Source organism: Oncorhynchus mykiss, chromosome 25, assembly GCF_057628025.1.
Source record: "Oncorhynchus mykiss isolate SJ-2025 chromosome 25, ASM5762802v1, whole genome shotgun sequence".
Taxonomy (NCBI): Eukaryota; Metazoa; Chordata; class Actinopteri; order Salmoniformes; family Salmonidae; genus Oncorhynchus; species Oncorhynchus mykiss.
In genome coordinates, this window is record NC_143046.1 from 29,218,942 (window position 1) to 29,239,299 (window position 20,358).

Below are 20,358 nucleotides of genomic sequence, written 5' to 3' on the forward strand. Positions count from 1 at the left end.
AAACAACACAATGTAACTCCAAGTCAATCACACTTCTGTGAAATCAAACTGTCCACTTAGGAAGCAACACTGATTGACAATAAATGTCGCATGCTGTTGTGCAAATGGAATAGACAGCAGGTGGAAATTATAGGCAATTAGCAAGACCCCCCCAATAAAGGAGTGGTTCTGCAGGTGATAACCACAGACCACTTCTCAGTTCCTATGCTTCCTGGCTGATGTTTTGGTCACTTTTGAATGCTGGCGGTGCTTTCACTCTAGTGGTAGCATGAGACGGAGTCTACAACCCACACAAGTGGCTCAGGTAGTGCAGCTCATCCAGGATGGCACATCAATGCGAGCTGTGGCAAGAAGGTTTGCTGTGTCTGTCAGCGTAGTGTCTAGAGCATGGAGACGCTACCAGGAGACAGGCCAGTACATCAGGAGACGTGGAGGAGGCCATAGGAGGGCAACAACCCAGCAGCAGGACCGCTACCTCCGCCTTTGTGCAAGGAGGAGCAGGAGGAGCACTGCCAGAGCCCTGCAAAATGACCTCCAGCAGGCCACAAATGTGCATGTGTCTGCTCAAACGGTCAGAAACAGACTCCATGAGGGAGGGATGAGGGCCCGACGTCTACAGGTGCTTACAGCCCAACACTGTGCAGGACGTTTGGCATTTGCCAGAGAACACCAAGATTGGCAAATTCGCCACTGGCGCCCTGTGCTCTCCACAGATGAAAGCAGGTTCACACTGAGCACATGTGACAGACGTGACAGTCTGGAGACGCCGTGGAGAACATTCTGCTGCCTGCAACATCCTCCAGCATGACCGGTTTGGCGATGGGTCAGTCATGGTGTGGGGTGGCATTTCTTTGGGGGGCCGCACAGCCCTCCATGTGCTCGCCAGAGGTAGCCTGACTGCCATTAGGTACCGAGATGAGATCTTCAGACCCCTTGTGAGACCATATGCTGGTGCGGTTGGCCCTGGGTTCCTCCTAATGCAAGACAATGCTAGACCTCATGTGGCTGGAGTGTGTCAGCAGTTCCTGCAAGAGGAAGGCATTGATGCTATGGACTGGCCCGCCCGTTCCCCAGACCTGAATCCAATTGAGCACATCTGGGACATCATGTCTCGCTCCATCCACCAACGCCACGTTGCACCACAGACTGTCCAGGAGTTGGCAGATGCTTTAGTCCAGGTCTGGGAGGAGATCCCTCAGGAGACCATCCGCCACCTCATCAGGAGCAGGCGTTGTAGGGAGGTCATACAGGCACGTGGAGGCCACACACACTACGGAGCCTCATTTTGACTTGTTTTAGGGACATTCCATCAAAGTTGGATCAGCCTGTAGTGTGGTTTTCCACTTTCATTTTGAGTGTGACTCAAAATCCAGACCTCCATGGGTTGATAAATTTGATTTCCATTGATAATTTTTGTGTGATTTTGTTGTCAGCACATTCAACTATGTAAAGAAAAAACGATGTAATAAGAATATTTCGTTCATTCAGATCTAGGATGTGTTATTTTAGTGTTCCCTTTATTTTTTTGAGCAGTGTATATTAAAAGCACTGTTTGTGTGGATGTCTCTAACCTTGACAACAGGCAAAGATCTGTGAATGAATCAGTGGTTCACCAATCAGGGCCTTGATGGGATCTGAAACTGTAAAAATAAATATATTTGGCGACGTCCTTTCAACTGTAAACCTATGAAAACGTTTGATTCAATTGAAAAATCTAACATGCCCAACTCTAAACAGAAATATATAGATGCACCTCTAGGTGCTGTAACTCTGGTTGAATCTTTTTCTGTCAGATGGACAAATTTCAGCCACAAAGCCTTGGTCAGCAAATGCATTAATTGTGCAACATTCAAACTATTCTTTAGGTGATTTCCATGAGCATTTCTACTATGCTCTATCATATCACACACCAATCACTTCAAGAAAGGAACTTTTTGGAATCAGTCCCTGGGTAAACGTGGACTGGAGAAGCCAACAGGTAAAAATGGGATTGTTTAGAGAGGTTGATGCATTCAAATCAATCTCAGACACAATGTACACACACATACACACACACATAGACACGCACTCAGAGGCACACACCTAAACGTTGAGAGCTTCCGGGAAGTAGCCTCAGAGGAACACACTTGCTAGTGTCAGTCGACTGACAGTAGCTATTCAGAAGTGAATGGTGTGTGTAGGCAGCCAGACCTCCCCAGAGTAAATCTCTCTGCTCCACCATGATCAACATGTACCAGACCAACCTGCCTCCACCACCGATCCCCCCCCGGCTAGGCTCTGTCAAGTCAGCACCAGGAGCGGGCCACAACAAACCTCTCCTCGGGTTCCTCATTGGTATGATTGTGCTCCAAATGCTGCTACTACTGGGGGGATTCACCTACCTGTACCACAAGGAAAACAAGGTAAGAACTCACCTTTCTAGATACGGTTATACAGTTATTAGTTTCTTAGTGCCGCGTTCAAAACTATCATAGATCATGGATACAAGTCTATTTCTGGTAACACTTTAATTGGACAAGTCCATCTGTGAATGCTCAACAGACTCTCAGTAGCATTTCAACTAACTGTCTACGAACACTAGTCCTTATCCTAACCTTTATTCTAAACCTAACCTTAGCCAGCAGTTGCTCATCAACAGATAGTTTGTTGAAAGTATGACCACCTGTAGAGCATCTCCAGACGAACTATCCGGACTATCCAAATAGAGTGTGACCCGTTTCATTATTTTATAGCTGAAATCTATCCTGAACGCTACTAGAGAGCAAGATATTGTTTGAATTTGACTGCCATCGGCTATACGTGACATAGTATAGTGTATTTTCAAAGAGCAATGTGGTTTACAGAGTAAGGGCGTCTTTTCAACATCTAAAGTATTTCAGTTTCAACCTAGGCCTACTATTCTTCAAGCACAGGAAACAACCTCCGTTATAAAACAATTAAAACAGGCTCATGAGAACATTTTCCATGATCAGAATAAACATTCAACAGAAACATTTAGCAACAGCACATACAAAACAACTGCTTAGTCCTAACATGCTTCATGCGCTCGTCCTGATGTGAACTTGAAAGACACATGTGATCCTCCTTAATCAGTGCTGATATTAAATATAGAGTTAACATTAATTCCTGCTTTGTTTGGGCTCAGCATGACGAGGACTTTGAACACAAGTACCTGGATGACATGATCGTCCTGAGGAGACTTGGGGAGTGTGAGAAAGACAGCCAGTCAGTGCTGGACTGTGAGAAGCTTGTGGAGAAATACAAAAACATAATGGAAAAGGTAGGCTATGGTTTCTGAGACTCAAATGAAGATAGAGGTTTTCGGAGTACATTTGGAGAAGAAATGTGCAGTTTTAACAGATAATTAAACCATGCTATGCTCTCTCTCCTATCAAGGTCTCACAAGTTGAAGGAAAAGGTATGTTCAAATATTTCATTACATCAGTGAGCTCCAAAAGTATTGGGACAGTGACACACATGTTGTTGTTTTGGCTCTGTACTCCAGCACTTTGGAGTACAGACTGTCATCTTTAATTTGAGCGTGTTTTCATCCGTATCGGGTGAACCGTTTAGAGTTGACAGACCTTTCGGACATAGTCCGCCCATTTTAGGGGACCAAGGGTATTGGGACAAATTCTCTTATGTGAATTAAAGTAGTACAATTTTAAGTATTTGGTCCCATATTCATAGCACACAATGACTACATCAAGCTTGTGACTACACATTTGCAGGATGCATTTGCTGTTTGTTTTGGTTGTGTTTCAGATTACGCCGTGCCCAATCAAAATTCCTGGTAAATAATGTATTGTGTTACTTTTATTGTAAATAAGAATAGAATATGTTTCTAAACACTTCTGCATTAATGTGGATGCTACCATGATTACAGATAATCCTGAATTAATCGTGGATAATGATGAGGGAGAAAGTTAGACACATAATTATCATACCCCCCCCCCCCCCAAAAAAAAAAAAAACAATGCTAACCTCCACTGCCATTGTAATGGTGAGAGGTTAGCATGTCTTGGGGGTACCCTAACCCTAATCCCAGCAAATGCATCCAACAAATGTGTCACAAACTTGATGTACTGAATTTATTCATTTCTTAACCGTTCACCCGATATGTATGAACATAACCTCAAATTAAAGCTGACCGTCTGCACTTTAACCTCATAGTGAATGTCTCTCTTCAAATCCAAAGTGCTGGAGTAAAGAGCCAAAACAACATGTGTCACCGAGCTCTTTGTGTTTCTTTACTTCATCTGCTTTTACTTGCCACTCTGTCAGCAGAGGACCTCCTATTCTGAGAGGGTGAAGACTGACTGACTGTCTGTTCTCCGTTTCAGCTGTCAAACGCACTGGGGGTGTGCCCTCGTATGGAGCCATGGCACGCATGATAGTCAAGCAACCTGTCGTTGGTGCACTCCCTTCATGTAAGAGTTACTTATCACAAACATTCTTGGTTTGACTACATGGAACTCTTAACTAATGTAAGCAGTAAAATCTGATTCAAACAAAACAACTACACCTTATGGAACAGCGCCGACAGTGAAGACACACACACACATCGATTTTGTTCTGTAGATATGTTGTAGTAGTGTGTAATAATGTGTTGTGAAGTGTAACGTTTGAACTATAGGTACATTTCCTTAGTGTTGCTGGACCCCGGGAAGAGTAGCTGCTGCTGCTTTGGCAGAAGCTAATGGGGATCCATAATAAATGCTAATACTTCAAATATAAATTGTTTGGTTGAACAGCGAAGTATCTGGAGTGGAACATAGGCCACTCAGTGCTGAGGAACGTCCAGTACTTCAAGTCCAGCTGGTTGAAGGTTCTGCAGCCTGGAGACTACGACATTTACTCCCAGGTGGCCTTCTCCAAATGGCACCCCAAAACCCCTCTGGCGAGCCGGGTGAAGCTGAGGAAGGGGGAGACAGGAAAGGAGAAGAACCTGATGACAGCCTACTGCAGCCTGGGGGACCAGAACCGGACAGACGTGTGTACGGCCTTCCAGGGAGGAGTGTTCAGTCTGGAGCCTGAAGACCAGATCTCTGTGTGGGTGACGGACCCCAGCCTGGTCAACTATGAGGAGGGGACGACCACCTTTGGATTATTTAAGCTGTAGGCTAGACATTAACTACAGTATGGAGAGGATGGACTGTATTACTTTGGATCATTACTGTATTGGAGTGATGGGTGGAATCAAGGCCCTGCATGCTGTTGGATTTGGTACAGGACTGATAACAGATCTGCTCATGGACTACACCAATTTGAACATCTTTCTAAAAAGGCCTCGGTGAAAGGAATCCCTGGAACTTATTGCTGTTGATTGGATAACCTGCTCTCCCTGCCCCCACAATGTTAGATATGAATATTAATTTCTAAGAATATGGCAATGACTGTGTATTTATTGTGACGGATGGTGTCTGTATAGTTAATAAATTATTCTATTTTAATAAAAAATGTGCTTGATTATTTAAATGAAAAATAACCATATCTCTGGTAGGTTTCCAATTGGTTTATCGCATACAGTATCGTCTCAGTGCTTGGAACTGACGCAACCCGTGAAACCTTTATTTCCACAAGCCCACCCCCCCCCCCCCCCCCCCGCCCCCCGGCAATTTCGTGGGATGCTAAGCATAATTATCAAACTAAAACGGTTTGTTGTTTGACTCATCACCGCAAACACTTTATGTTTATGGTCCCCAACGCAACTTATGAAACCAAGTTGAAAAAAAAATAAAAAAGTGTCTCACACAAACCTTCTGCAGCAATGTTGCATCCCTTCACAACAAACGCTGCAGTAACCTCTAGAATTAGCACCAGAGCAAAAAGATCTGTGCAGCAAAACCAGACAGGTCTAATGAAAATCAGTGCGTTTCATGAGGATGCTGTGACAGCAATATGAGGTCTTCACACAGGGCACAGACTGTAAGCCATTTTGTATACTGTAGTAACATCTACTCCAGGGTTATTCAAATCTTACCCTACGACACCACTTCCCAAACTCGGTCCTGGGGACCCAAAGAGGTGAACGTTTTCTTTTTGTCTGTAGCATTACACAGCCGATTAATTAAACAAATAATTCAAGCTCGATGATGAGTTGATTATTTTAAATCAGATGTGTAGTGCTAACCAAAACGTGCTCCCCTTGGGGACCTCAGGACCCTGTTTGGGAAACGCTGCCCTACGAGGTCCGGAGTAGTGCTGTCTTTCTGTTCTACCTGATAATTAATTGCACCATCTTGTCCCAGGTCTAAATAAGTCCTGATTTCGAGGGGAAGAATTAAAGAGCAGTGAAACTGGCTTCCAGGTTTCGATTGGGATGACTAATCGGGTTCATAAAAACAGTACGAAAGTATGGCAACAAACTCCACACAGCCCTGCCGTCATATAGACCATTCCACTGCAGGGGTAGAGGGAGTCGTTGAGCAGCATGGAAAGAATAAGTCTACAGAGCAGAGGTGCAGCGTACCCTGTCAGGAGATGAAGAGAGGAGAAGTGGCTTTCACAGGATGTCATCTTTACTCAGTCATTCCATCCTGTCATGGGTCTCTCTCAACATACGCTAGTCACTGTAGCGTGTTCTATGTACCTGTGCAATCACCCAGAAGTGGAAAACAGGGTGGAACGCAGTTTACCAATGGGACTTTTCCAGCATGAATGAAAAACGGATGAATAACAGCGGATCAAGTTAGATTTTTATTAAAAGAATGACCATACTGAAAAAATGAAAGTATGCCGCAACTAGAAGAAGAAACAAAATGCCTTACAATAGAGTCAGAATTTTGGCATCAAACCACTTTTTCAAATGATACAGTCGAAGTGCTCACTTAGGCTACCAGACATTGAAAAGTTTAAGACACTTTAGGAAGAAAATAAAATGCATTGATAAAAATATTGATGTTAAAAATAATCTCAGCAATAAAACATAAACAAATGATACTGAAGGACATTTGTACAGGTGACAAAACATGTGGATCTGACCTGACAGACCGTGGGACCTGAACACAACAGCTTGTATGCTGCTATACATCAGGACTACAGAGAACACAGTGGCCAGGAAACAGGGACAAGGCAATAGGCCCATTTTGGTTAAGTGGGTGAATGAGTCATCACTGTACATTAACAGAGATATGTCTCTTTATACAATCTGGTCTACTGCCCAACTGACTGTCTCAGAGTGACACTCAAGTGAAAACAGTCCTACTGAAGTGGTCACATTGCATTCTCATGAAGTTCCTACGGTCACTCTGCAGTATGAGGTTGACACCAGGTTCTACAGTGCACGCACTGCACGTCATCCTGGGAGGAAGTGCTGTGATTCAACTGAATAATCTTTCCCCGAAGGCCTTGACATAAGTCATCAAAGCCCGGTTCTACATTGAATCGTCACACGACCCTCACCTGTCCCCATGAACGTCTAAACAGTGCCATTCAGTCCCATTGAAATGTGAAACATGACAGAAAACCTGTGCATGTAAATCCCTGCCACTTCCTCTGTACCTCATAACTTAATCCACTGTGATCAGGAGGCCCTTGATCCCACTACTCATACTTTACACTCTCCATCAACACAATCAAAGTGGGGACATATCTCCATCTGCATTAACTCACCTGGAAGAAGCATAAGAACGACAGACCAGGGACGAAATTTACAAACCGTCCAAGAAAAGGATTGTCTTTGTTCCCTTTTAGACCATAATTAGTTAAGATAAAAATGGACCGGAGGGTCCTGATCCTAGAACAGCAGTCCAACTCAGACGCTCTGTGAAAACGGGCGGAGGACACTGATGCAATGAGACTTCCTTGGAATGTAACCCTAACTCACATTGTGGGACACAGTTTACGAAGTACAAATAACATTGTTCCTGTGGTGCCAAATTCTTAAAATCAAAATGGGTTGTGTTTTGTCTTCCCCAATGGACAATGCCAAATAAATAAAGATCACTTAAAAACATTGTTTCCTTAGTTGATCATTCTGTAGAGGTGGTTTCTGCGGTGCGGGTTGGTTTAAGGCAGAAACCCAGAGACCGCCCCAAGTGGGTTCCCAGTACCATATAACCTACATACAATACACACATCTCTACCTACATAATGAAATGTTTTCATGGAAAATAAATAAGCAATATATATTCTTTAACTCCCGAATAAAGCAAAGCTATGTATTATTAGTACATGTATTTAATTGTTATATCGTTTCGGTAAGAAAGTATAGGCCACACCGTTGTCATCTTTACATGTCTATTTTATACGCAATACACCATATACGGACGGGTGTTCTACTTGTTATATATCTATATCCCTGAAAGCTTTGGCCTATATATTGATCGTCACATCTAATGTGTAACAATATCTTTAAAAATACTGTACATCCGCGCAGATTGTAAGAAACAAAGTCAAGGACATTATTCGTTAATGTTAATACCAGCTTGGATATGAGCGGTATTGAAATCCACTTACCATGAGCTAGAGGACTGTTTTATAGTCCATGGATAGGTCTCACCCATCTGAAATGAAAAGCTAAAGCTCTGAGGACTATGAAACAGCTTGGAGACGCAGAGTCTCACGTCTAGAACGTGCAATCTCAAAATGCCAATGATGTTCAATAAAGCTCGATGCAAGCCTCACTCTTTCCCGACAAGGCTGCAAGGGGTGTCCTCAACACCAAAATAAAGAAACAGTGCTGTAACAGACGTAGAGTGGGCCAGATGAGCCCTAGTTATGGCAGAGGGAGTCGCTCTCCTGCAGAAACAAGTACATGCAAGAGAACACCCCATTGAACCGAAAGATGGCTTCTCGTTCCCATTAGATGTTCTATTGAAAATGTAGACCCAATAGTCCACAGTCGCGATGTAGCTGGTGACAATAGAGCAGTAGTTATTTCTCCTTTGTCCAAAATGGCTCCATCAGAGTTGACCAGTGCCAGTAGACGGGAGGCAACCAATCAGAATTTTTGCTTCTGGTTATCCCCCCCCCCCCCAAGCATCAGACCAGAGAGTTGCTCTAACCATTGTCCAGATGCATGAATCCAACCCTTCTGTGTTGTAGGGATTGAAGGCAGTCACACACAGTCGCACACACACACACGGGCTAGGTAGGTAGGTAGTTGGGTTGTTCAGTGCCCTCCATCCTCCCAAGCACAGTCGTTCTTCTGCTTGGCCAACTTCCTGACCACTCTCTCCAGCTCCTTACGAGACTTCTGCTCCTCCTCCATACATTGCTTCATCCACTTATTCTCCTGACAAGACCCATACAAGTTAAATATTACACAGCACAGATGTGAGAACACACCTACAAGTATGAACCCACACAAACCACAATTACCCACTACACCAACACGACTTAGCAAAAATGGCTTGTCAGCCTTTACCTTTCTCAGAGTGAACATTAGATGAACAATTGTTGTTTTACCTTCTTTAATTCATGGACCTCATCCTTTAAAGCATATACTGCATCAACCAGACTCCTGCCAGTGCAGAAACAAAAGGTTATCAGAAAGTGGGACAGCAGCATATCTTAATGTCACATTATGTTCTTTGACAAAGGCTTTGGAATTTGAGTGTTCCATGCAGTCGAACATAATTTCACAAATATTGACGAGGCAATTTCTTGCTTCTCAATGTTCAAGGCAAAACTACCACTTGCTAATACCTTAACGTTTTTATGTAAAGAAATACATTTCTTAATTTTAACTGGATGAATAAATACCACAGATTTGAAAAAGCATCGTATTAGATGTGTTGAAACGACCACCTAAACAAAACTAACTGCAGATCCATGGGCAGACACAGTAGGGCTGGGCGATATGGCCAGGTGATATACATAATACTCTGAGTAAAAGAGAATGTTTTCGGATTTTCACCCTCCAGACATTATTTCCTAGAGGTCTTAATGATGAAATGCCTATGTATGTTATGTTGTAAAATGTGAACATGAATTATGCCCCCCTTTCAGTTTACTCAGACGTTTTTCTTGCGCTGTACCTGATGATTTATGAAAACTTGCTTGGAAGCTCGATGTCCTCATTGTGTTTAATACGTTTAAATGTACACACTATTTCAAATATTTATGAAATGCACATTGTTATATTTGGTAGCACTTATTGGTTCTCTTGACTCCAACCCCATTCCATGCGCGGAACGGATGTGGGTGGAGCTATGTCTACACAATGGTGCTAAGGCAGTGTGTCCGATACTTAAGCTTATTAAAGAGCGGTGACACTATCAAGAGCGGTGTGCGGGTTTCTTATTTTATTCAACTATTACCATGCACCTGCAACAAAGAGCGGTGTGCGGGTTTCTTATTTTATTCAACTATTACCATGCACCTGCAACAAAGAGCGGTGTGCGGGTTTCTTATTTTATTCAACTATTACCATGCACCTGCAACAAAGAGCAGTATACCGACAGTATACTGACAGTATACTGCCCCGCCCTAAAGCACAGTGTTGTAATGGTTTAAAAAACGTCTATTCTCCTGAGTGATGGCCATCTTACTTTTCCTCTACGCTTGTCTGACCGTTGTTCTTCATCTCCTCCACCATGATCTTCTCTTCCTCCGGCAGAAGGACCTGAGGGACACACACTTTCCTCACCGCTGCAGAAAGACACAATAACACACATGTAAGTCTGAGTCATTACCATGCCTATCTATGGGCCATTAAAAGGTGTGACACACACACACCTTGGACCTGTTGAAATAAATTATTTGTCTGTATAAATCAAATCATATGTATTTATATAGCCCTTCGTACATCAGCTGATATCTCAAAGTCCTGTATAAAACCACAGCCTAAAACCCCAAACAGCAAGCAATGCAGGTGTAGAAGCACAGTGGCTAGGAAAAACTCCCTAGAAAGGTCAAAACCTAGGAAGAAACCTAGAGAGGAACCAGGCTATGAGGGGTGGCCAGTCCTTATGAGGGGTGGCCAGTGTGTGTTTAACACACACACACACACACACTTACATTTATGACAGGTTGAAAATAATCCCTCACACACAGATGCATACAAGTACGCGTGCCCACAGACAGACACTCTCTTCGGCTCACCTGTGCTGGCCTGATGCTGGCTGGCCTGATGCTGGCTGGTCCCTGTGCAGTAGGCCTCGATCACTTTCAGAATCTGGGCATCCTCCTCCAGAGCAGCTGTACCTGTCAATCAAAGGCACACAAGGGAAACTGGGAGTCAGGAGCCTTCTGAACCACAAAGACTGACTTTAAATTCCAACATTCAACTGACACAGACCTGACAGACAGACAGACAGGAACAACTGATTTAGCTGCTTCATCTCTATGGTAACTGTCTGTGTGTCTGCTACAGATGGTCAGTTTCCCTCTCATTGTTCCAGTTACTTTAAATTAACTGTGTAGTTTTTCCAGATTTCTATGAAATATGACCTATAATTAATTACATTGAGTGAAATAGTTTCCCTTCCAATAAATGGTAATTAAGTATGTTTAAAAGCAGCTTTTCTGTGTTTGAATGGTAAGGGCTACAACAGAACAGTGTGGGTGTATACCATCATTAAAAATATTAAATGGCAAGTAAAAAGCTGATTGGCCAGTTCAGCCAACTTGACATCACATTTAATGAGGAAACAGCAAGCATTTTTAAACAGTCTGTTTGAGTTGTATTTTTTTTCCTAAAGTGTTTTTATTTTATTTACACTTTGGCCACAAATATGAGTATAGGATGAGTCAACAACATTATGTAGGTATGAGTTAACGGACTGTGAACTTTAAAAGTGAGATTTTACGGGACAGTTACTAGGAGCTGGATGTCTCAACTAGCGATGACACTGAATGTGTGAGGTACCGTGAACCACGTGAGACATGCGTTTTGAGTTACGTGCAGTGAATTACACTGGAGTGTCGATTCACAGTGAGAGAAATGAGTTCATTGGTTAGGCAGCGACTGTATTTTGCCACGCAGAGTGTGAATCTGTGCTTTCCTTGGTGGCAACACATTTATGGTTTCATTTCCTAGAGTGGAATGATCAAACCTACTTTTCCGTAAGAGGAACTCCTCGTCGGAATGTTTCCTTTCTGCTCTGCGTTTTGGGAAGAAATTCTTAATGGGCCCAGAGCTCTTACTGGAGTCCTGTAGGAGTGACAGAGAACTGTTAGGAGGGTATGGTACACAGAGTCATAGCCAACACAGTGACACACACCTTCAAGCCAGGGGGAAAAACATCACAGTAAATGCAAGCCTACAGTAACACACACACACACACACACACACATTGCCTCCATAGACGAAAACATACACGGTGACAAAGTCTTAGAAGTTCCACAAGCATGGGACAGCAGTAACCAAAGAAACCTGGGTCATGTTCATTAGGGCACGCAACGGGAAAATAAAATTACAATTTAAGTAGCCACTCCGCGTTTCAGTCAGGTTTCTTCCATTTGGTGCCTAATGAACACAACCCTGGTATTATTTTTAACAGTTTACTTTTAGAAACAAAAATTGTCCCCTCCGAGTCATTAATTAACACATTTAATTTTTAGCACAACCATGTCACACACTTGGTGCTAACTGTGTGGCCCATGTCATCACGTCTGCTATAATGAATCACCTTTACCATTAATGAACCATTATAAAACCCTCTTATGTAACCCCTCCCATTTTCTAACCTGTAAACTGCCATTTATTCTTTCTTATTTGATCATATGCTAGCCAAGGTGCAACAAGAAGCAGCTTCGTTGAAAATAAAGCACACACACACACACATTTATGCACAATGTGTCCATCTCAATAAAGCTCCCTAACAGACCTATTAAAAAGCGGGAAGATTGATTCTTTATAAAAAAGTGGGGGGTGGGGGTGAGTGTTTCTGCATCAAATTCTACTTGTATCCGTTACCTAGAAATAGCTTTGTGTTACCTAGAAAACAGAACGTCTGCCAGAGACTCTTGGTGTGTACGGGGATAAAAGACAGACAAGGCAGCAGAGAACACAGGAAACCAACAGCTTACAGCAGAGGAAGAGGCAAACAGAGCAATGACATGCCACTTCAGCACATGGACGCACACATCCACACAGAGGGAGAGCGATAGATCTAGCCTCACCTTCAAGATAGAAGACATCCTCTACAGCAGCCAGTATGGAGAGAGAGAGAGAGAGAGAGAGAGATATAGAGAGATATAGAGAGATGCATGAGAAGAAAAAAAAGTGGGAGAAATTAGAAGAGGGTGAACGGTGAAAATGTCAGTACCCCCCCCCCCCCATCCTGCAGTATGAATAAAACAGAGTGATGATTCCACAGAGAAAAAGAGAAGGGAGGGGGAGATGCAGCTAATAGCTGCTTTAACCCTGGGAGCATAGAGCATAGTGGATAATGCTGCACTCTAGCTTTAGAATATCGTGAAATCTCACCACAAATGACCTATTTTCAACCTACGTCATTGTACGCAACGTCTTTTTGTCAACGTTTTCATGGATCTCAGGAATCTGCAAAACGATAACCATTTTTAAGAGGATTATTCTGGCAAAATAAACGGTCAGTGACCGAGCGCGACCTCACCGCACACTGACCACTTCCCGACCCTGTGGAGTAGCAGCTGGTGCAGCCCACCACCAGGTCAACCTGACAGCCAGACAAGCGCCATTCAAAAGACAAGTCTGTACTGGAATGAATGTAGTTACTTATCGCCAACACAACCCCCTCACCTTGTCTATACACTGTGTTTATATAGAACCTGGGACCCCCGTTTGCCTACTCATCTGGTAAGAGCTCTGCCCACACAAACAGCTATATCTGACAGGGTTTTTCCATGGACCCATTACCTCATGTTACCGTAAAAGACTTAAAGCAGTGCTCTTTACCCCAGGCTCCGAATAAACTTAGTGTGTGCATGCTTTTGTCCTAACCCAGCACTATATCCTGATTCAAGTAATCAGCTATTCATCAAGAACCTGAATAGCTCCAGACTCTAGAGGGTTAATGCTGGGCTGGAACAAAACCCTGCTCACACTGCAGCTCTCGGGTATCAAGACTGAAGAACAAAGAGATAGAGGGATATTCTGTAGGTCTGGGTTGGCCTACCTCCTTGTAGCCCAGTGCAGCGGAGGGCTTGAGGGGTGGGGCGGGGCGCAGGCAGCTCAGAGACCAGGGCTTGGTGGTCTTGGGGGGCTCCAGGGGTCCCCGGTTGGCCTGGCTGGGGGTGCTGAAGCTGGGAAGGTGAGTGGGGGTGCCCACCATACTGACCGGCTTTCAGTCAGAGAGATGGGATGTGTGAGGTTCAATGCAAGTTGAATGCAAGTGCCAGCCATGTGTGAAGTACAGTGGATGTTCAAATGGTTCAGCGCAATGAGAGTTCTGGATACATGAAGTGGTGTAGATGTTCTCATACTATGATACTAAGTCTAGAGGGAAATACAACACAGCCATCTTGTTTAGCGAACATTCTCTACGCAACGCCACTTTCTGCATCTTTTCAGAAAGAAATCATGAACAGTGTGCCCATGTCTTTACCTTGATAATGGTGCCCACGGGGCTGGCTCCTTCGCTGTAGGCATGGAGATGGTCCAGCCACTCCTGCAGCTCCTGGGGGTTACTGCAGAACACTGTGATGCGATCCATTGTGCTTCCTGCAACACACACACACACACACACTTCAGTGGGTTGCACTTTGCAGGGAAGTTTCAGGCGGGGTTACCTAGAGTTAGGGGTGGGTAAAACTGTTTGCAAGGCATTTCGTAATGCCCACATATAGGGCACCTGGCATGAATCATAACCGTCCACCATGACAGCTGGCAAGTCGCGACTGGATGAAAAACTGGATTATGGTGTCATTTTTTTTTTTTTTTTAAACTGTTAGCCAATCCTGTGTCCTGCGGCAAGTAAATAAGACAACTAGGAGGAGTGGTTCTCCCTGCAGCCCTGGCATGTTAATGATAGCATTGCATTAACACTATGACGGATAATTTCACGTAACTCATTGATGTAGCATCGTTTCCCTTTCCCTCAGTGAACGTTATGAGTCACTGCATCATTAAAACCAAGAAGAATCAAGGTTTTTACACCGTTTGTACAGAAGGGATTGGAATGAGAATGACATAATATAATAGGAAGCTGCTCTGTCAGAGGGATGTTAAGTAAGAAATCCTCCATTCATTCGCTAAAAATGAGGCGCAACTGCATCACTGACCTTCGACCCACTGACCTGTAGAGCGTAATGGACCAGTGTGTTAAGATATAGGCCTTTCACAGGAAACCCAATCCTTGGCACTGATTGCAAACTCACTAGAACTAATCTACTTGATGGAACTGCAGACCACACCAAAGCATATGAAAATGTATGCACCCATTACTGTAAGTCGCTCTGGATAAGAGCGTCTGCTAAATGACTCAAGGCTCCCTCGCTAACCTACGGTACCTGTGATCTCAAAGGTGTAGTGGCCGTTCTCCGTGTCCTCCGTCTGCCTGGAGACTGTGGAGCCTGTCAGCGGCAGCCTTCCCTGGGGGGGGGGGGGGGGGGAACAGAGAGAGAAGAGGGGGGGTTGACACACTTCCCCAGATTTTGAGTGCAATACTTGGGACGCATTAGGTTACCTGGTATATGAAGCCGCTCATGCGCGGACTAGCAGACAGCAGGACCAGCACACCGGGAAACATCATGAGGTAGCGCTCCTCCTTCTCCTATGGGGAACACACAAGCAGCGCCACAGAGTCAATCACAAAACGACACCCACGGACACAGGTGAGGGCGATAGCCCATAAGAATTTCGGTGCACCTTTTATCCCTGCTGTAAACTATGTACATGACGAATACTTTTGATTTGAGTTAAAAAGTAAAGAAAACAGGGAGTAGGTTTGAAATATGTTTGATTGGCGTCAGGTGGTGCTTCAATCAAACAAAAACACAGCCAGATATTTATTCCTCTCAGCTTTCAGATCCTCATAGTCGACCCCTACACAGAAACCACACTACGGGGGAGGGGGACTGGCTTTCCACTCTATATATGGCCAGTCTGGGGTTTCTGATTCATAATGAAATTAACATAGGCATAACGTATGAGAGGGGGTGGCAATCAGCATATAGGTCTCATCTATAGGACTACAGAGGGTAGTGCGAACGGCCCAGTACATCACTGGGGCGAATCTTCCTGCCATCCAGGACCTCTATACCAGGCTGTGTCAGAGAAAGGCCCTAAAACATTGTTATTTTGAACTTTGACCTTCTTGGAGGTGGTCTGTAGCACTCTCTCTGGGTAGTTGCCCTTACACACAGATCTAGGATAGGCTTACCTTCCCCAGATCCTAACACTTCATATTGGGGGACACCTGTATCTGTTGCTCTCACCTCATTGGTCCCGTTCTGCATGTGGACCAGGGACATGTAGGCCACGTGACCCAGAGACTTCATGCTGTCTCCCTCCCAGCCTCTCACTGGCTCCGACAGGATCTGTAGTTCCAGGTTCTTACGTTTCCGCAGGTCCTGACACTGGGTCTGAAAGGAGAGGTGTCCATTACTGTATAGTTCATATGAGAAATTGAAACACTGTTAATGTGTGCTGGATAGATTAACCATAAGATAGAAGCTGTTTTAAGCCTGGTTTAGTAAGCATTTCCACACTATAATGTAAAAATGTCCAGGATATGGCAATGCTGCAACAGGTATAAAGGAACTGTGCATCGTGCAAAAGGTGAGTTACAGAGAACAGTTTACCGGGACCAGAAGGGGGATTCCCCATCTCTCAAAGACAAAATGACAAATCAACACCAACCAGGTTCACGTAAATAGGGCTGGTGGACCCAAAATATGCTCAAATACACACCTCACACGTCAAGAGACTACTACAGTGTGTGTGAGTCAACGCTTCCCCGCAAACTCTCAGCCACACTGTGGAAACTTCCTCTCAAACTACTGCTCCAACAGAAAACGGTGTATCATGCTGCTATTTCAGTCCACAACCCACCAGAGGAAAACGTTTTTCACTGAGGACATATTACACAGGAAGCAAGATGGTGTTTTTCTTTTCATTAAAACAACCGAGATGGGCGTATCGTCTTGAGAATTTCTCTCATGGAAGAGTGTCTTTTATGTGATGCTCCATCTCAGTTTGGAAACATACGACCTATACAAGCAACATCTCCAATCTTCTGAGAAGGACAGCCTTCGGTAGTTTTAAATAGCTAAGTGTGCTTTCATCAAGACAGACAGTGATGATTCTTGGTAGTGTGTTAGGTAATATAGACTAGATGATACTACTGTAGACTAGTGAGTTGATACAGTACTCAGTGTACACGGCTAATCTCTATGGACCATGTCTACCTAAACATTGCATGAGGAACCACAGGGGTTCTGTACCTACCACCAAGCTTTTAAAAGCCACCGTAACCTTCAAGATGTCACTGTAGTCCGGGTGGGCCTCCTGCAAGATAGTCAACAAATTATAAACATTTAAATAATGTACAGTGCCTTGCGAAAGTATTCGGCCCCCTTGAACTTTGCGACCTTTTGCCACATTTCAGGCTTCAAACATAAAGATATAAAACTGTATTTTTTTGTGAAGAATCAACAACAAGTGGGACACAATCATGAAGTGGAACGACATTTATTGGATATTTCAAACTTTTTTAACAAATCAAAAACTGAAAAATTGGGCGTGCAAAATTATTCAGACCCCTTAAGTTATTACTTTGTAGCGCCACCTTTTGCTGCGATTACAGCTGTAAGTCGCTTGGGGTATGTCTCTATCAGTTTTGCACATCGAGAGACTGAAATTTTTTCCCATTCCTCCTTGCAAAACAGCTCGAGCTCAGTGAGGTTGGATGGAGAGCATTTGTGAACAGCAGTTTTCAGTTCTTTCCACAGATTCTCGTTTGGATTCAGGTCTGGACTTTGACTTGGCCATTCTAACACCTGGATATGTTTATTTTTGAACCATTCCATTGTAGATTTTGCTTTATGTTTTGGATCATTGTCTTGTTGGAAGACAAATCTCCGTCCCAGCCTCAGGTCTTTTGCAGACTCCATCAGGTTTTCTTCCAGAATGGTCCTGTATTTGGCTCCATCCATCTTCCCATCAATTTTAACCATCTTCCCTGTCCCTGCTGAAGAAAAGCAGGCCCAAACCATGATGCTGCCACCACCATGTTTGACAGTGGGGATGGTGTGTTCAGCTGTGTTGCTTTTACGCCAAACATAACGTTTTGCATTGTTGCCAAAAAGTTCAATTTTGGTTTCATCTGACCAGAGCACCTTCTTCCACATGTTTGGTGTGTCTCCCAGGTGGCTTGTGGCAAACTTTAAACAACACTTTTTATGGATATCTTTAAGAAATGGCTTTCTTCTTGCCACTCTTCCATAAAGGCCAGATTTGTGCAATATACGACTGATTGTTGTCCTATGGACAGAGTCTCCCACCTCAGCTGTAGATCTCTGCCGTTCATCCAGAGTGATCATGGGCCTCTTGGCTGCATCTCTGATCAGTCTTCTCCTTGTATGAGCTGAAAGTTTAGAGGGACGGCCAGGTCTTGGTAGATTTGCAGTGGTCTGATACTCCTTCCATTTCAATATTATCGCTTGCACAGTGCTCCTTGGGATGTTTAAAGCTTGGGAAATCTTTTTGTAACCAAATCCGTCTTTAAACTTCTTCACAACAGTATCTCGGACCTGCCTGGTGTGTTCCTTGTTCTTCATGATGCTCTCTGCGCTTTTGACGGACCTCTGAGACTATCACAGTGCAGGTGCATTTATACGGAGACTTGATTACACACAGGTGGATTGTATTTATCGTCATTAGTCATTTAGGTCAACATTGGATAATTCAGAGATCCTCACTGAACTGAGAGTTTGCTGCACTGAAAGTAAAGGGGCTGAATAATTTTGCACGCCCAATTTTTCAGTTTTTGATTTGTTAAAAAAGTTTGAAATATCCAATAAATGTCGTTCCACTTCATGATTGTGTCCCACTTGTTGTTGATTCTTCACAAAAAAATACAGTTTTATATCTTTATGTTTGAAGCCTGAAATGTGGCAAAAGGTCGCAAAGTTCAAGGGGGCCGAATACTTTCGCAAGGCACTGTATATCTTACACAATACCCAATTAAAAATGTATAAATCAATATACATCAATTAAGATGTTTGGGAGGGATACCAATACATGGTATTGGGGAGTGACATCTGGAACAGCGGAGGTGAGTTAAATCTCAGTTGCTTATGGATCCATAGATGGGCTTAGAGAGTTATGTTGGCTCCAGATGAGGCCTAATGTTTATTTTTTATTTTACCTTTATTTAACTAGGCAAGTCAGTTAAGAACAAATTCTTATTTTCAATGACGGCCTATGAACAGTGGGTTAACTGCCTGTTCAGGGGCAGAATGACAGATGTGTACCTTGTTAGCTCGGGGATTTGAACTTGCAACCTTTCGGTTACAAGTCCAACACTCTAACCACTAGGCTACCTCCATATGTCTCTCCAGCTCCTGCAGCAGGATGGGATACTTGTCCAGCCTCATGAAGGGTTTACTCAGGCTGGTGGTCAGGGTCAGGATGCCTGGCGGACTGGCCCCCTGGCTCTCCATGAACGTACCCAGCTCCTCACTACAACAGACACACACAGTTTTACTGCTGGGTGACCTTGTAAAGAGAGAGAAAATATTCTACCTTGGGGGGAAAAAAATCTAGATTTGTTGAATGTGTTTGGTAGTGAAAGAAAAAAGCTGAAAAGGATCCCACAGTATGAAAGATGCTAATTAGTTCAGTGTGAAATCAAAAGTGCCTCACCTGCCTGGAACATAACCACAACTATAGATATCCTGTGTGCAGCTTCCTGTGTGTATTTGTGTGTGTCATGACAGTGTTCTCTTGTCTCTGCAGTGCATGTTTTCACATTAACAATTGCGCAGAAAGAGACTGGGGGGGGGGGGGGGGAAACACCAGTTCCACAATAGTGTACATGATGAATTGCGTAACTAACATAATAATTACACAACCACTTGATTCATTGCTCTGTTTGCTCGTTACAACTACATTGCATGTGATGGACAGCGCTGTGATTAACTGTTCACAGAGCCTCAGGGCCTGGCTGATTGTAGTGAGGGGATATGAATGATGAGGCTACAAACTAAAAAAGGTCACTCACAACGGACAAGAAAGACACAGTTGCATCACTGCTTGGTATGGGAACTGCTCAGCCTCCGACCGCAAGGCACTACAGAGGGTAATGCGAACGGCCCAGTACATCACTGGGTCCGAGCTCACTACCATCCAGGACCTCTATACCAGGCGGTGTCAGAGGAAGGCCATAAAAATGGTCAAAGACTCCAGCCACCTTAGTCATAGACTGTTCTCTCTCCTACCACCCGGCAAGCGGTACCGGAGTGCCAAGTCTGGGTCCAAGAGGC

The 20,358-nt window shown here is 43.9% G+C and overlaps 2 protein-coding genes across 9 annotated transcripts in view; one reads left to right on the plus strand and one right to left on the minus strand.

The window, feature by feature from the left end:
- Nucleotides 1–2,126: 2,126 nt before the first annotated feature.
- On the plus strand, nucleotides 2,127–5,460 carry cd40l (TNF superfamily member 5). The gene is given in 5 exon segments (NM_001124666.1): nucleotides 2,127–2,402; nucleotides 3,146–3,280; nucleotides 3,397–3,418; nucleotides 4,344–4,430; nucleotides 4,755–5,460. Coding segments are annotated over 5 exon segments (795 nt in total). The 5' UTR covers nucleotides 2,127–2,219; the 3' UTR covers nucleotides 5,123–5,460.
- A 1,226-nt stretch (nucleotides 5,461–6,686) lies between these two features.
- The window catches only part of LOC110504441 (rho guanine nucleotide exchange factor 6), a 29,829-nt gene continuing 16,157 nt past the window's right edge, over nucleotides 6,687–20,358 (minus strand). For 3 of the 8 annotated variants that reach the window (XM_036969843.2, XM_036969848.2, XM_036969846.2), the window contains exons 10-22: nucleotides 19,417–19,555; nucleotides 17,321–17,380; nucleotides 16,309–16,455; nucleotides 15,558–15,644; nucleotides 15,382–15,463; nucleotides 14,478–14,593; nucleotides 14,049–14,213; nucleotides 13,072–13,092; nucleotides 12,007–12,100; nucleotides 11,050–11,151; nucleotides 10,497–10,596; nucleotides 9,412–9,466; nucleotides 6,687–9,238 (exon numbers count right to left, since the gene is read on the minus strand). In XM_036969843.2, the coding sequence (XP_036825738.1) occupies nucleotides 9,116–9,238; nucleotides 9,412–9,466; nucleotides 10,497–10,596; nucleotides 11,050–11,151; nucleotides 12,007–12,100; nucleotides 13,072–13,092; nucleotides 14,049–14,213; nucleotides 14,478–14,593; nucleotides 15,382–15,463; nucleotides 15,558–15,644; nucleotides 16,309–16,455; nucleotides 17,321–17,380; nucleotides 19,417–19,555 (1,291 nt within the window). In that variant the 3' untranslated portion in view covers nucleotides 6,687–9,115. Of the gene's footprint in view, nucleotides 9,239–9,411; nucleotides 9,467–10,496; nucleotides 10,597–11,049; nucleotides 11,152–12,006; nucleotides 12,101–13,071; nucleotides 13,093–14,048; nucleotides 14,369–14,477; nucleotides 14,594–15,381; nucleotides 15,464–15,557; nucleotides 15,645–16,308; nucleotides 16,456–17,320; nucleotides 17,381–19,416; nucleotides 19,556–20,358 lie in introns of all 8 variants that reach the window. The other 5 variants (XM_036969844.2, XM_090219618.1, XM_090219617.1 and 2 more) reach the window with 2 other exon arrangements.